The sequence below is a fragment of the Strix aluco genome, chromosome 7, assembly GCF_031877795.1.
Source record: "Strix aluco isolate bStrAlu1 chromosome 7, bStrAlu1.hap1, whole genome shotgun sequence".
Classification (NCBI taxonomy): Eukaryota; Metazoa; Chordata; class Aves; order Strigiformes; family Strigidae; genus Strix; species Strix aluco.
The window spans coordinates 11,596,180-11,612,754 of NC_133937.1; the positions used below are offsets into that span (position 1 = coordinate 11,596,180).

General features: G+C 43.2%; 1 protein-coding gene across 2 annotated transcripts in view; it reads right to left on the minus strand.

Annotated features, from left to right (window-relative positions):
* CDHR1 (cadherin related family member 1) overlaps positions 1-9,906 on the minus strand; it is a 49,633-nt gene extending 39,727 nt beyond the window's left edge. Inside the window, exons 1-3 of one of the 2 annotated variants that reach the window (XM_074830485.1) lie at positions 9,750-9,906; positions 8,558-8,627; positions 7,646-7,741 (exon numbers count right to left, since the gene is read on the minus strand). In XM_074830485.1, coding sequence (XP_074686586.1) covers positions 7,646-7,741; positions 8,558-8,627; positions 9,750-9,815 — 232 coding nt within the window. In that variant the 5' untranslated portion in view covers positions 9,816-9,906. Of the gene's footprint in view, positions 1-7,645; positions 7,742-8,505; positions 8,657-9,749 lie in introns of those variants that run through there. The other variant, XM_074830486.1, reaches the window with a different exon arrangement.
* Between the last annotated feature and the right edge of the window lie 6,669 nt (positions 9,907-16,575).

The window sequence follows — 16,575 nt, forward strand, 5'->3', positions numbered from 1 at the left end:
AACGACATATCTGTAACTGAGATCCAAAAAAATTATTAGGAAAAGACAATGAGCAGTATGATGAGACACTTCTCTGTAACAACTGAACTGTGTAAGAACAAAGAAATGCAAGGAGAGGAATAAACTGGGGCTGATATAAAATAGTGTCCTGAAACGACACCTAATTCTTGATATAGCTGTCTATATAAGAGATAGAAATTTCAAGACTATTGAAGGTTCTGCAGCACCAGCACTGACTGCATTTATTCTTGGTTTTCAAAAGCTTTGTCTTACTATCACAGCTGGGGGCCAAATGGGGAATTTAGGTGTCAATTGTAAGCACTTCACTGACATCATTACCAATACAGTGCTTTTCTTCATCCTTTTTCAGCCATTAGAAGTTTTTACTTCTTTAATTGTTTTTCTGCCCTTCTTCTTCACTTTTCCTGTCCCTTCCACTTTATATACCACTGGCTGTCCTGCCTGTTTTTAGCTCATGCATATGTCTGCAGCAGCTACCGCAGCACTGCCTGTGCAGTGGAGAAACACGATGGACACCCCAACATACGTCTGGGGTCTCTTGGAGCCTGCGGGCAACAACCAGGCACAAGGTCTAGTGCTGTTAGTGGGGCTGCCCTAAACTACCAACACAAACCACTCCTCAGGGATCACAGGGCATGTGCTAGAGAATAATAGACTATGAAGGTTTAGGTGAATACATTTGAACCTGGGCTTATTCTTTCAGTCTCACAATTTTATCTCCTACATTTTCTAGGAATTTTCTTATAATGAAAACAGGAATTTTCTTGCTGCTAAATGTGATATTGGTACAGACTGAGATTACTGAGATTTCTGAGCAATTAATGAGGGATATAATTGATCTTCACACTGAACTGTTTGCTTCCTAGCTAATCATAGAATCACAGAATGGTTTGGGTTGGAAGGGACCTTAAAGACCATCTAGTCCCAACCCCCTGCAATGGGCAGGGACACCTTCCACTAGACCAGGTTGCTCAAAGCCCCGTCCAACCTGGCCTTGAACACTGCCAGGGAGGGGGCAGCCACAGCTTCTCTGGGCAACCTGTTCCAGCATCTCACCACTCTCACAGTGAGGAACTTCTTCCTCATATCTATTCTAAATCTACCCTCTTTCAGTTTAAAACCATTACCCCTTGTCCTATCCCTACACTCCCTGATAGGGTCCCTCCCCAGCTTTCCTGTAGCCCCCTTTACGTACTGGAAGGCAGCTATAAGGTCTCCCCAGAGCCTTCTCTTCTCCAGGCTGCACAACCCCAACTCTCTCAGCCTGTCCTCATAAAGGAGGTGGTCCAGTCCCCGATCATCTTTGTGGCCTCCTCTGGACCCACTTGAGCAGTTTCCTGCCCTCCTTATGTTGGAAGCCCCAGAACTGGACACAGCACTGCAGGTGGGGTCTCACAAGAGCAGAGTAGAGGGGGAGAATCTCCTCCGTCGACCTGCTGGCCACACTTTTCTTGATGCAGCCCAGGAGATGGTTGGCTTTCTGGGCTGTGAGTGCACATTGTCGGGTCATGTTGAGCTAAAGCTGACACTTCCTTCATTTTTCATAATACAGGACACTTGTGTGCCTTTTAAAATGGATTGTGGATCAAAATTTCTTTTCTAGCTCATTATAATTCCTAATTTTGTCTGAATTGTAATTTCACTGCACAATACTCTCCATATCGTTAACACCCTGGGAACACTTCTCAGCACAATGTTAATGCCAATTAAAAATCTCCTCTCAGTGTGCTGCTGGAAAGGAAATAAATGACAAAAACAGCTAAAATCTTATCAGTGAGTACCAAGTGAACAGCCTCTCCCTGTCAGAAAGATACTCTCTACCCAGAGATATGGCAGATTCTCTACCCAGAGATATTGCAGATGCTGTGTCAGGGCCCCAGTCGGAAGAGCTTCGATGCTCCGAGTACTTAGGGGATGGTGCAGCAGGCTGGGACAGAGAAATCCCAGGGAGCTGCACAGTGCTCTCTGCTATGGCTGCTTCCCAGGAGCCAACACCAGGCTTTCACTCCATTTGCCTTTTCCATCTTAAAAGTCATTTGCTCTTTGCTCCTGCTACTCGGGCTGAACGGTTGTCCCATGATGCCATTGCTCCATTTTACTTCATTTCTGACTTAAATTTATTCATGGCCAGCCTCTGTCCATGTGCTCTGGGGCTGGTTTTGCCCTCTCACTGAAGACACGCTCTCCCTCTCTGCTGTGTGACACTCAGCAATCAAATTCCCTCCCTGCCAAGCTAAACAAGCCAAGCACATTTTGAACTCAGCTCAGTCCCCCTGTTATCCTTTGCCAACACAGCTGACATCTGTTAACAAGATGCTGAGAGGGACATCCATGGCCATGCTCTCAGGACAGGACACCTCTCTCCCCAGTGTCACAGCAAATATCATCTCGCCTGGGGTTATGCGCCTGCTCTCCACCTGTCCCAGCCAAATGCCCGTTTTCCCCACCAGGAAAGGTGACGGACAGTTAACACACAGCCTACAGATGGCTGATTTACACTGCAAGCACAGAGGAGCTCAGGCTCCTGGAGGATGTGGACCATACACCAAGACTACCTCAGAAGTGGCTCCTTCCCATTCACCGCCAGCTACTGCGCCTTCCTGAGCAAGCCCGAACAGCTCCTGCTCCCTCCCTGCACCCCAGCACACCACGCTGGCTGGCAAAGTGGAGACATGGCCAGGGCTGGCAGCCCAAAAGCCATGGCTGCTACAGCAGCAGCTGAAACAGGCCCTGAAGCTGCAAGCCCCTCTGGTGGGGAGAGGCAGGTTTCAGTGGTAAGTGCTCAGCATGGGGCCCGAAACACCACCCCATGGACAGCAACAGCGTGTCCCCACGGCACCCACAGCAACCAACTCCAAGGAGAAGCCATCTGAGGGCAATTTTCTGATGTATCTGCAGTTTCTGTTAGAAGCATAAAACCAAAAGTGAAGGCTGTAGCACCTGCGAGCCCTCAGTGCCTCTCTGTGCAGTGCGCTGCTTTGCAGGGGGGCTCCATTCTGCACTGCATTAGCTCTGCTTCAGTGATGCAGAAGGCAGGCTGTGTTTAACAGTTTTGTTCTGGTAGCTCCTAGCTTTCCCAGGGGGAAGAGTTTAGTTTCTGCAAGAAGTTGAATATTTTTGCACCTTTAAACAATTTAGCCTTTCTGGAGTCATCTGAATGTGAGGTCTTGGTGGGTCTCTAGATTCCAAGACACAATTTGGACTAAACTGTCCATGTCTGTGTCCATTCTAGTCAGAAAGGAATTAAAATTTAAAAGAGAAGCACATTCTTTCACTCAGATATTTTTTGTGACAAGGAGGGCTGGAAATAAATTGTGGGCAGAAAAAATTCCTTGCGGGTCCAAGTACTATGTCTGTGCTGGATGAAATACAGAAATACAGAGAGATGGCAGAATGCCAGGGTGGGATCACTGAGACTGAAGGACGGACCAGGAAACACATTAGCAGGGACTCTTACCAGTTTGGGGAACAGCAGGGTGACAGAAACAGAGAAGAAACAATGGATACCAGAGAGGACAAGAGGGCTTTCCACAGACAGATGTGAATGATGGGAAGAAACAAGACCAGGAGCATGCAGGAATGACAGGGGAAGCTTGAAGGATGGAGGGACCTGAAGTGGTCAGTTAGCCAGTGGTAGGTACCTGGCAGCTGTAGCTTTGATCAAAGAAGAACTGTCACTGCAAACTGGCTTTTAATGGAGGGAGAGTGCATATCTGGGGGCATGGGGAAAAAATAGATTGGAAAAATGCGAGGATGAGAGGCATGCAAAGATCTCCAGAGCACCGATGATGCTTGGGCTTTTAGAAAGTAATGAATTTAAGCCTTCTGAGTATGCTTCAATCCCTTGCTCTGCAGCTGTTCTCAGTCCCACTTTGTCCCCACTAGGAGGGTTTACAGGGATTAGTGAGGTAAGATGAAACAAACAACCTGAAATAGCATCCCACACATGCCCTAAGACCTTGATTAGAAGTGCATATACATTGTGTATGTACACACGCAATTGCAACTCTTTGCAAAGAGCTACTCACCCACCTAAGTGGCTGACAAACAGTCACACCAAACTGCAACTGGTATTTCAGTTCATAACTTTTCCCAATCTTCTTAAATCTGGCACTGGAAGGGACTGCTGTTCTGGCCCTTCTTACCTCAAGGGGTCTCATGCTCTGCAGCAATAAATGGGATCTGGGAATCTGCAGACACTTTCAAGCTTTCACACAGAAATAGTATTTGCTGGTTTTATGATAACTTATGTCACAATGTATGTAACTTGGTAGATCACAACTATCTGTAAGTACGCACAATTGCACAAGAGAAAAGAAGGTCAAGTTAAGGATAATATGAGCACGATAATGTGGTTTTCTTGAATTTGATACGTTCATGCAGCTGCAGCACTGCAATTGCTCTTTCGAATACATTGTCTCTTTTCAGTGCTCCAAAATGTTGCATGTCCCTTGCCTACAGATGCCTGAGAATATAACTAACGCACATCACTGCCAACTCCTTGTAATCTCAGTGGGGCCAAAGACTGTAAAATTCCTGGAGGTTTATTAAACCTGCTGTTCATGGCATTGCTCAGATCAGACACTGGCTGCTGCCAAGAAAAGCATCCTGCCTACAACTTCAAATTTTATGTAAGCACAGGGAAGACCTAATGGCAACCTGCCCATTTTTGCAGCACCTAAGCCTGAGTGAAGCCATCCAGAATCAAACATATAGAAGTTTTAATTACCCTGTTTTGCCACTGATCATCCTGCTCAACTTGAAAGATGACTGCTGGAGCGTGGATGTTTGGGACTGCACATGGATATGGGAGACCAGATTCCTTCTTCTGAAGGAGGAGATTGGGGCAGAGGGATGAAGAGTAATAGCCGCCTCTGCAATGTGAGACCCCTCACTGGGGTGACAGAAAAGGGCCAGCCTGGTAACCATTTAGCATGCACAGTGTGTGAGCCCTCACTGAGCTCTGGCACGAAGCTCTGACTGTGGTCTTATGCAAACACTGGTCCTCTTGCCCTCCACAAAGCTGAATGCATACCTAGCACCGAAGTGCCAGTGTCATTTGTGCCCTCCTCTGGGAGCCTCCCTGCCAAATCATCTTGAGCAGTGGCTGTGCTGACGTGGGCAGTGGGTAGCAGCAGCAGTTTGCATTGAGCAGCCACATCCCAAGGGAACTTCCCAAAGTGCTTTCAGAGCAGAGGACCCTGCAGTACTTACAGCTTTTAGTCAAGGTGTTCTGGGAATTAGCCCAAAGAACCACTGGCAGCTGCATGGCAAAGCTATCACATTTGGACTTCTCAAAAATAAGCTTTTTACACCCTTTCTGAAGGTTTCTCTAGGCCCTCTGCAAAAGCCTAAACTCAACATCTCCTAACCTTTCACCCCAGAGAAACACTTTTGGTGGCAGCTTTGGAGCTTTAAGCCAGAAGCTGCTTCTCACTTGTCTTTTAAAGCATATTTATACAGCAAATTTAAGTACAAGCTAGCCAATGTAAACACATGTAAACACATTCTGGATGAAGCTAGCAGGCATGAGGCACAGCAGCACTGAACACAGAGAGGCTTGAGCTTTATCACTGCTGCAAACAATGCATAAACTCTCCAGGGACCTCTACATACCTAGTCTGGTTGCTAATGTTACAAAAGCACATGCAAAAGCCAGTCACATATTTCTTATTATTCTTACTCAGGCTAGTTAAAAGAATGCTAACACAGGCTCTGATCCCTCACACTGCTGTTTTGCTGTCAAGGCATGCACACTCTTCTTTGTTGCCTGCCGACCCAAATCAGATGCTTTGGGTCCCAGTGCTAGAAAATTACTGCTGTACTTTGCTGCTGCAGGGAGTGCTGTCATCTGAGAGACTGTTTGGTGCTACGGTCTTGATAGGAAAGCCATTTTTGACATTGTTGCAGCTCTGTGCCATCTTTACCTTCCCATCCCCACGCAGGTGGCTGGAGGCTCCCAGAGGTGGCAGGGAGAGGCTGATGCTCTGCAAATGTCTGCAAGTTGGCAGCACACCAGGGGATGGGAGTCTGATGGCAAGCCAGTGAGTTGTACTGACTGCAGTTTAAGTGGTGGAGTTGGCAAACACCACCCCAAACTGAGTCAGGGTCCCATTTTGTGGCTATCTGGCACTGCAAGCCTTATCTACACTATTAGACAAGTGATTCCACTGGCTAATCTTACTCCAGCAATCAGCAGAGCTGTCCAGATCATCAAGGCTGAGCAAGTGTGGTTTCCATGTGAATCCAGGCAGAAGTACAGCAAAAATCGCAGCTCCTTGGTCTGCCTCTGGCTTCTGCAAGTGCCAGTACATTACTGTTGGCCTTCAGCTGAGGTTTCCACTTAAGCTTGACTGAGCTTACAGAAAATCCCTGCTACATCATAAGCAAGCTCTTTTTAAGTTCATCAGATAGATGCGTCACTTCTACACTATGTGCCGCCTTCTCCACCTCCTCTTCTCTGGCTGACCAGGCAAAGGAGAAATCGTTGCTTCCCAATCACCCTCTTCCCACCCCCTAGCACGCCTGGTGTGGATCTTGGCTGGCATTAACACCACTGGGCCAGAAATTGAGACTTTGAGCAAACACCAGGCAGCTGCTTCCTAAAGCAGTGAGAGACCCTGGTCATGTTGAGGGAGGCAAAGGCAGCAGCATCGGTCTTCCAGAGGAGGCTGTGCCCTCTGAATCCTCTCCTCATTCTCATCTTCCCCAGCTGCCTAAGCCCTGGGAGGCGGGGGTTTTGGGTGCACCCCATCACACAGCCATCTTTCTCCTCTATGCATGAGGCAGCTAATAAATGCGTGCTCTGGTATTCAATTTGCAATAGTTAAATACTTTTTTGATTTAGCCTGTAAAAGCTACAGACAAACAGGAGCAAACCCTAAACAAAATCTCCGTGCAATGTTTGAAGAAAAGGTGGTGTTCATCGCTGTAATATATTTTACATAAAATATTTTAAATGTTAGGAAATTATTCTTCCCCCATGGAAAATACTGATTGTAAATCACATTTTTGTTCTTATTTAATTTTTCTTAATGCAACTACAGTTAAAAGAAGCATAAATAAATCTGCCTCAAAATGCCGAAAGCTGAAAAATGTATCAAATTTTGATTTTTCAGTAAAACAAAACAAAACTTTTTTTAAAAACATCAGTTATTTAAACAAAGCAATTTTCACTACATGTGGAAACATTTTCTACCATTTGTACCTTAAACATGAAAAATGTGAAAACTGCTTAAAGAAAATCATGCCTCTTACTTTTCAATGTACAGCTTCCTTTTACCAGGGCTGTTAAAATTACTAGCAATTAGGCTTTCTCTTCATAAGCATTTACAGAATTGGTAAGAAGTCCCTCACCACCATGAATTTATTTCTAACCGCAAAGGTCTGTGCTCTGATGATGTGAATAGATTGGTGGACCAAGAAAAGGGGAGCTAAAATTCATGTTTTAAATTACAGCTACAGTTCAAACATGTCATTTTAAATTGAGGCTAATTAAAAGCTTGAGAGAAAAACATCTAAGACCACAGCAGATAACAAGAACCTACAACAAAATATATGTTGCTAATCAAAAGAGCAAGCAGCTCCAGCTTCACAATTTAAACATGCAATTTTTAATACTGACCAACAGGTGTGTCCTCCGAAAGGCTGAGAAGTGCCATGTTCCCGTTTGTGCTTCTGGCTCCATTATCAAAGAAATATGGCGCATAATTTGCCTGAACTGCAATTAAAACAAAACAGAAGCCGAAGAAAAGCATTTTGTAGGTGGCAGTTATTTGGCTTTGTTACCTGACTCTCAGTAAACATGAGCTGTTTTGGGAATACTGTGAGTGCGTAACATACCCAGTTGCTGCAACGGTCTTTCAGAACTGTATCTGTACAGATATTTTTAATAAAATTACTTCTACACGCCACTGTGCCAGTATTCATACAGCAGCAAATAGAGAAAGAGAGTATATGGAAAAAAACCCCACAACATCAATGGAAACAAAACAAGTAGCAGGACCTCTCTAAAAAACCCCGATCAGTTCCAGACAGCTTCTTTGCAAAATTAACCTTTTCAGCTTGTGATCACTGTACACCTCTCCCCTACTCTACACATGCAAGTCTGAAACTTTTCCAGTGCCTCAGTACCTTAACCAGTATTCTAAGCACACTCTGTTTTAAAATTATGCCTACTGCATGAGCAATTAGCCATAATTAAATAATTACTTACTTGCTGCCAGACAACAGCAAAGTTAAAAAAAAGACAAGAAACAACAAATTAGTTGTCATTCTACTGACTGACTGTTAGAGATTCAAAATAGCCCATTTGAAACAAAACTCTAAATAGATAAACACAGAGGGTAACACTTGCACAGGGATCAGCTGCCAAGGAAAATATTTCAGGACAACATTACCACACCAGTAAGGATTACTACAGGACTTAAGGTTATGCTTATATCCTCCTGTATTTTTACTTAACAAATTGATTGTTGTACTCACCCAGGCAAACGTGCACCAAACTGAGAAATAAGGAGGGGGTGAAATGCCTTACGTGCTTCATCCCACTGAAGAAAGGGCCAATTTCTTCTCTGTCTTAAGGGCTTGGTGTGTTTTTTTTCTCTCTGAAAGGTCCAGGAATGCGTCCTTCAGACTGATGTAGCGCAGAAATGTGCAAGAGGCACTAACAGATGCTAAGATGTTAAGCGGATGACACGTCTTAATTTCTGAGGAATTTAAAGAAGCTCCTTCCTACCACCTAATTAGACCAATTACTTTGCAGGGAGCTGTGGGACTAATTTCTGAGACAAGATTTAGAGGAATCGGTGTAACTCTTATAGGTTCTGCTGTCAGTACTGTATTTGTGCTGTCCAAAGACACACGTCAGAGAGAAGGTAAAGTAGAAAGTTGCTTTCTTTCTGAACTCTATCTTTAATTCTCTAAGCCAGTCCTCTATTTTTGAGAGCTAAAAGAGGTTTCTTTTTATTTTAGCTTTGGTAATCTTGAGAAGCTACAAAGGAAGAAAATCTAACATTAGCAGCAAACAACAAACATGATTGTTACTGTTGTAAAGGAAACAATCACATTTATGATAGCAAAAAATACACAAAATTGCATACTAAAAATAAGGAAGTCAAAATGTTCTTTTAATGAGCTGGCCTGATCATTTGATTCTTAAACTGCATGAATTTCTGAAAGCATCTTTTACATTCAGCAGGCAATTTTTAACCAACATACTGAAATGTGTATTTAACCACCAACAGTGGAAAAAAATTTAACAAAGTAGCTTTTTCAATTGCTTGTTTTGATTTTCTGCAGGTAAAAGGTAATACGTATCATCCAATGAATTATAGGGTTAATAGCCACTCTGGGAAGTTGTTCACAGGCAAAGCTTTTGGCTGCTTGAAAGGAACTTTACATGTGGTAATATTTAGCTTCCAATCAAGGAGCTGTTTACATAGTGGCTTAGTTGTTTAAACTTGACCTGAGGCAAAGCACTTGCCCTTTAAGGATGTGTTGATGGAATTTTCTGTTCTTTAACTAACAGCCTTAGTGAAAGAAATGTCTAAGAAACTTATCAGTCAAAGTGTTCTTTATTGCCCTCCACTGCCAGGTGGGCGGTGCTCCTGAGCTAGCTTTCACCACACTCAGAAGGGAGGGACAGGCTGGGCAATTTCTATATATTTTTCCTCCAGAGGGAGCTGTCAGTTAGATCCTGCCGCATATTTATAGTGTACCTTACCCACCAGCTGCTGCAACTGCAGGGTGGAGCTTGGAATGATGGAGGGAGAGTGAATGATGGAGGAGGCCATCTTTGCTGGAGATGCAGTGCTGTGATGCTCCCATGCTGTGGACAGGGCATTTCTGCACCTTCACATTCCCCAGGACCTATGGTGCTGCTGGAAGGACACCTCTGCCTGCAGAACAAACCAACTGTAAGGCTCCCAGAAGGGTAGAAGTAAAACTCTTGTGCACAATATTGACAAAACTTACCATCCGTTGTGGAACTTGCCAGAGAATGGTACAGAGAGTAAAGTCTAAAAAGGCTCCAAAATGGATTAGATGAATTAATGAAGATTAGGTTCATCAGTGACTAGGCAAACGTGATGATACAGATGCAAACTCTGGCTTGGTAAGGCACTAAATTACCACCTGCCACAAGCTCAGAAGTTAAACCAGGGGAAGGCTCTTTGTCATCTTGATCTTTTCCTAACTGTTTTGTACAAGACCAGACCTTTGGAGTGACTCTGTAAGACCATTCTTGTAAGGCAGTGTTTGCAAAGGCTCCATGTCAAACCAACATGTGACTTCAGCAGTGGCCTGTAAAGCTCAGGGAAATCTGCAGCAGGCAACTAAGAAAAACAAATGTATTTTTAGTGCATTTAAATTCATGATATGGGGATCCAAAGCTGAAAATTGTGTGGGTGGGGATACACATATACAAGATGGATATAGATGTAATCCCTGTTACAGATTTAACCATGCCACCACTGTCAACAGTAATATTAAACCCTGATAAAATCAGAGAATGCACCTCCATTGTGCCCAAAAGCAAACATATATAGCACCTAAATGTCCTCACCTGCTTCCTCAATCTGGAACTAACAACACATTATTTTCCTGCAGAGTATTTTCCTAGAAAAAGTGATGGAGAGCTCTTGTCAAAGTTAATAGCTGCCTGTTCCCCTGGTTGCATCCCCTGGGGATCTAAATCTCTAGGGTCTGCATCTCCAAGGAAGCAAAATGTCTCACTCCTCCTGAATTTCAATGAGTTTGAGCTCTTAATCCCCTTAAGAGTTTGAAAACCTAGCTAATATGCGTCTATGCACACTCAGACATATACCTAACACAGCAACACTCTGAAGAGTATTTTTTTCTGTCAGAAAATATGCTTTGATCAAAGCTAATACAGTTCATGGAGCCAGGCTGATTTTGATGAATTTTCTTCTTGGGAAGAAAAGGGCCAGGAGGGGGTTTCAGAAGAGCAGTATGTTCTGTCCCAACCATTTCGGGAATGGAAGGATACCTCTCTCTATGTAGAAGAAATTTTCTATTCCATAGAATTTTAGCATATCAAGAAACATAAAAGAAGAATGAAATATACTCACCTGATCTGAACCAATTTGTTTCCCAGGGCATTCTCTTTGTTTACTGCTCAGTATGAAAATCTAGAAAGATCCAATATCTTCAGAACAAAAGTTCTGGGTTTGGGTCACTGATTAGCAATATCTACTAGGGTTTGTCAGACAACCTGAATTTTTATAAAATAAAAGTTTAAACGTTGAAGGATGCTACAATAATGCAGTGAATATTTTTGCAGACTTTACCCCTTCTGACTGCAGCTTGGGCATATGCAGCATGGTTGTAACTGATGTTTTGTGCTTTGTGAAGCCCCCCGGGACGCCCTGAGCCATGGAGGCTTCTTTTCCCCAGCACAAATCCATATGCCCAAACAGAAACCAGAATCTTCCAGGGCACAGAAGCCAGACACAAAACCAACCACATGCAAAGGCCAGCTCCTGCCCTCTTACCTCTCCTAGCCTTCAAGAATCTTGGAAAAACCTGGGCCCCAATATATTTACTTTTCTTAGCCCTAAACCCCAGTTTAAGCCTAAGACTAAGAGTCTTCCTTAACCAAGGATGGCTGACGAGAAATCGACTTCCACCAGTATTGAAAGGTGGCCTTTTTCTGTTTCCACATCCCTGAATATGGGAATCATGGGCTCCACCAAGATAGCTGTTCTTGAGCCCAATCCCAAAGCTCAACCCAAAATGTAGGTCAGACTAGAACTGGCAACAGACGCTAATGCTAAAATGGCACATAAAATGCCACAAGACCACGGCCCCTCACAGTATGCAGCAATACCAATATGAGCTCAGGGTGTCCTCTGTTGAGGGGTGGGAGAAGGCCTGCTTACAGCTAGCAATGAGCAAGTGCCCCTTCTCACTCACTGGCACCCCAGCTGGCGCTCACTGCCACCCATGCCGGCAGTCTGAGCAGAGAGGGCAAAGACTGAGCTGGCACAGAGATAAATTACGGTTTTCACATTGTGGGTGGCCCTTTCACCTCAGGGCAATCACATTAGAGCTGCCTACCTGTGGACTGCCTGCTTGGAATATAAATGTGAGGTTTTCATGAGTTGCATTTCAATCAGTTTTCGGATGCTTACACGCATTTGCAGTTTAAAAATAGAGAGAAAAATAAAATTAAAGAAATATCAGAGATTAAATTAGATTCCACTGTCCTGCTTTGCTTTATATTAACTATGTACAGTCTTCAGATTTTATGCCTACTTTCATCTGAGTTAAACACCCCTCTGTTCTAGACTCTGGACAGTATTGATAAGTAATGAAGTTCACATTTCTATAATAACAGCTTTATTCTTTTTCTTATGCTCATCCTCCAATTCTGGGTGCATATGACATTAAGCATTACCTTGGAGAGGAATAGTCAGCATTTTTTTTGTGTGTGTTTGTGTGTGTAAATAAATTCAACACAAAAAGTGTGGCACACTTTATATAAACCTTAGCATGTGCAGAAAGAGTCCAGATTATACTCTGGCCTTCCCTCTCTAAATCACATGCTAAGAGAGGCTGTGGGAGTTACCATCCATACCTGGAGGCATTCTGCATAGAGTGATTCACTCAGAAGTGTTCGATGCAATAGCCATGAAGGAGAGAAGTGGAGCCTCAGCCATTTTCAAGACTCTTCTCAAAACTATCCCTATTGTCACACCTTCGAATGTGATAGGGAAGTTATTATTTAGCTTTGAAAGCAAAGGAAAGGGAGCAGGGTGGCCTGTGGCACACACAACAGGTAAGACAGGCACCCTAACAACCCTGAGTTTGTCACAGGTGTAACCGCAGCTGGGCTGTTCCTTGCACATGGAAGGGTCAGTTCACTAGCAAGTCCCACAGCGTGGTGTAAGCCAGAATTGTCCAAGCTGTTCTCCAAACGTCTTAACAGCACCAGAATGTGCTAAGGTAAAGTAAATGTAACAAATGCACCAGTTGCTTGGATGTTTGCTCTCTGGCTGGGACCTCGGGGTGGTCATAGTGCTCGTTGTCTCAACTCTCTGCTTATAGCTCTGCTGAAACAAAGTTAAATGCACAGTTCTCACCACAAACAAAATGAAACATAACACAGCACTCTCACCTGTCCAAACCATATCATTCCCCCCCCTAAAGAACTGAGAGATGATTTACACTGGGACATGTCATCACTCTCCACCAACTTCCATTACTAGAGTGCAAATGATGGTGAAAATCCAGGAACAACTGTCGATGACCATTTCAGATTACTGTTTTCAGTGGTGAAGAATTTTACCCAAGCTATCCTTTGCATTTTCCTAGCACAGCACCATAGCTTCTGTCTGGCTGCTGAGAGAAACTGTGGGAAGTGGTGGGGGATTCACAGGAACCTGAGCCAGTCTGATGGCAGGAGAGAAGAGCCTACAGTCCCTCAGATGTCTTCACTGTCAGTCACTATCTCTATGTTTTGAATTACCAACTATAAGAGGGAAGCAGAGTCAAAATACCATTGCACGGTAGGAATAGCAAAAGGGCAACAGTCCCGCGTTTTTGATGGTTAAATCTAATCAGAGACACATTCTTGAGCCCTTGGCCATAATCACCAAACTCTGATCCTCCCTGTTGCCAGAACAAATATGCCACCTCCTATATAAGAGTTTATGCATCTCTCCACAGCCCACTCCTATACTTCAGATATGCAAATTTGTTTAAATGACTTGGATTTTTTTATAGTCCTACAAGATTCAAATGCAAGCCAATAAACACCTTTTTCTCTCTCTCACTGTGTTATTCTGTTATTAATTGAATGTGTTTAACACTTTTACATCTGAAAGGAAAATGATCTCATTGTTACTGTTCTGACTCATGGGGGTCTAAGTTCAATTTTCATCTCTACCACAGACAGCCTATAAATAATCAGCCCAAGATCATTAAATTCACATTAAAGTCATCAAAATGCGATCATTAATGATCTTGACCAAATCTATAAACATCTCTCATCTCAGTAATAGAAAACTGAAAGCAATACTGTACTGTTTGGTTTGAGGATTTTAAGGAACATGAATTGTAACTCAGCTGTCTACACACCCTTTTTTATATTGCAGCTCCACTGGGCAGCTATGCTAAACCTCAGCAGTATACAGGAGAATGGTAAAACCCTGGATAGAATCATAGAATAGTTTGGGTTGGAAGTGACCTCTAAAGGTCATCTAGTCCAACTCCCCTACAATGAGTAGGGACATCTTCAACTATATCAGGTTGCTCAGAGCCCTGTCCAACCTGACCTTGAATGTTTCCAGGGATGGGGCATCTACCAGTTGTCTGGGCAGCCTGTTTCAGTGTTTCACTACCCTCTTCATTAAAAATTTCTTCCTTATATCTAGTCTGATAAAACACATACAATGAAGAAAACAGGGAGATACTCCCCACAAAATAGAAGAAAAACGTTCCCTGTTCATGGGAAGGAAAACCAAGATTTAGAGATGTGACTACAAGCATTATGTCAGCTTGAATGTCCTTGGAGTGTCCTGAATAGGGTAATAAGAACAGAAGCACCCAACATGACTGTCTGCTTTTGAAATTCTGGGCAAACAAATAATTAAAGTTTGCATGCAAACTGCAGTTTTGTCAGGCAAGATATATCATGTTATATTCCTCTTTGACGTGGAAAATCTTGGCAAAAGTCATGTAACCAGAAGGTTTGATTTCCTTTCAAGAGCTAGGTTTTTTGGTACTTGGTTACTTCTCAGTGTTGAAAGGCAATTTTTTTTGGTTTGGCTTATTCATCATTTTTAAGAATTGCATACGCTTTTAGACTCTATGTGATCTACTTTTCTCCCTTGTGTCTATAAATAAATTGGAGAGCTTATAACTAAGACTCATACATTAAAATTAGCAACTTTTGTCTTGGGCTTTGACAAAGTAAATTATTAGGATCAGTACAAAATTTCCATTCATCATCAGTTTTTCTAATACGAAAATCAGTTTTTGACCTTAAACATTTTCATCTTCTTTCTTTGGAAAATGTTCATATTGCAGTAAACCCACATTCTGATTTGAAATATTTTCATTTTTTACATAAATATTGTGCTTAATATTATTACACAGAGAAACTAAAAATTTCAGGGGCAATGCAAACATGGATTCCCTCCAGCCCTTCCCAGGGAGAAAAACTGTTTTCCATTCTGCTGTACTGACTCTTACTGGCAGAACCCCCTGCTTCAGCCATTTGTGAGGAGTGGGTATGCTCTTTGTTGCAATGGAAGCAGAGGAGAAAAGAGAGAAGGGGGGGTAACTTCGTTGGGAATAATCAGGAAAGCCAGAGAAACCAAGATCATAAACCTTCTCCCAGCTCTGCAGTCTCCTGTTTGTATCGCACATGTTTTACTCTGTACATACCCTCCCATCTCACAGCCTGATCTCACATTTGATCCAGAGCACATCTCGTCTCAGTCATCCTTCAGGATGCACCTTTTTTCTCTTGGCAAGCACCTCCCCCATTGCCCCTCTGATGAAGTACTGCCACAACCTGGATGCACCTGGTCCAGCACAATCATGCAGAAACCTCCAGCAGTGAGGGCAGCGGTGCACGAGGAGCTGCAGAGGTGTCACACCAGCTCCCATTCCACAGGCATGCTGTCCCCAGCCCAGGCACCCGTGGCTCTCTTATCAGCACCGTACCCAGCTCTTCATAAGCCAAGAAAGCTTCATACTGTCAGACACTGATAAAGGATTACTGAATGAATTAACAGAAAGAAAATACGTCCCTGAATAATCATAACTCTTCTGTCCCCAACTGTTTTGGCGCAGCTGAACATGGGATATGTACTCACATCTCTAGACAGATGCAACATCCTCATGCTAGGTTTTAAATTTCTTTCAGGTTATTTTCTTGTATCCCATATGCACCTGACATTCACAGCAATAGATATAGCAAGAAACTTCTCATATTTTCCAATGCAAGGCTTTCTGAGAGCAGGTACACAATCATATCCATACACAGTCTCATACCTTTGAAAATGCGCTTTGTAATCATGGCCAAATCTGAGGGTAAGAGCTTTTTAAAACAATGAACCAAAACTGGCAGTCTACCTGCAGTAAAAACATTTACCTGTGTTCACTCCCACTGCCATGAGAAGCTAGAAGGAAGTCAGAAGTCTCATTCCAGTAACTGCTAGCGAAGCGTTGTCATGAGGTTACAAGACAGACCTTGAAGGAGGAAATACTCACTTTATTGTCTAAGCATGCACAGACTGAGACCAAGTTATGGAGGTGTGTATGCTCAGTATTTTGTAAGGCACAAAATAATGTCAGATATTCCTGTCCCTAACTCCTTAATTGGCCTAATATAGTTGAGTCAGACTGGAATCTTCTCTTGCTAGGGCATTTTAAATACCAAATTCCATGCATATATCTAAATAAAACCAATTTTTGTTCTCTGTGGGCCCCCGATTACTGGACTTTGGATAGCATTTCTGCTAGGCACAAACTGTGAGAAATGACTCACTGTACTGCATCGGGAACCAATAAAAGTTACACAGG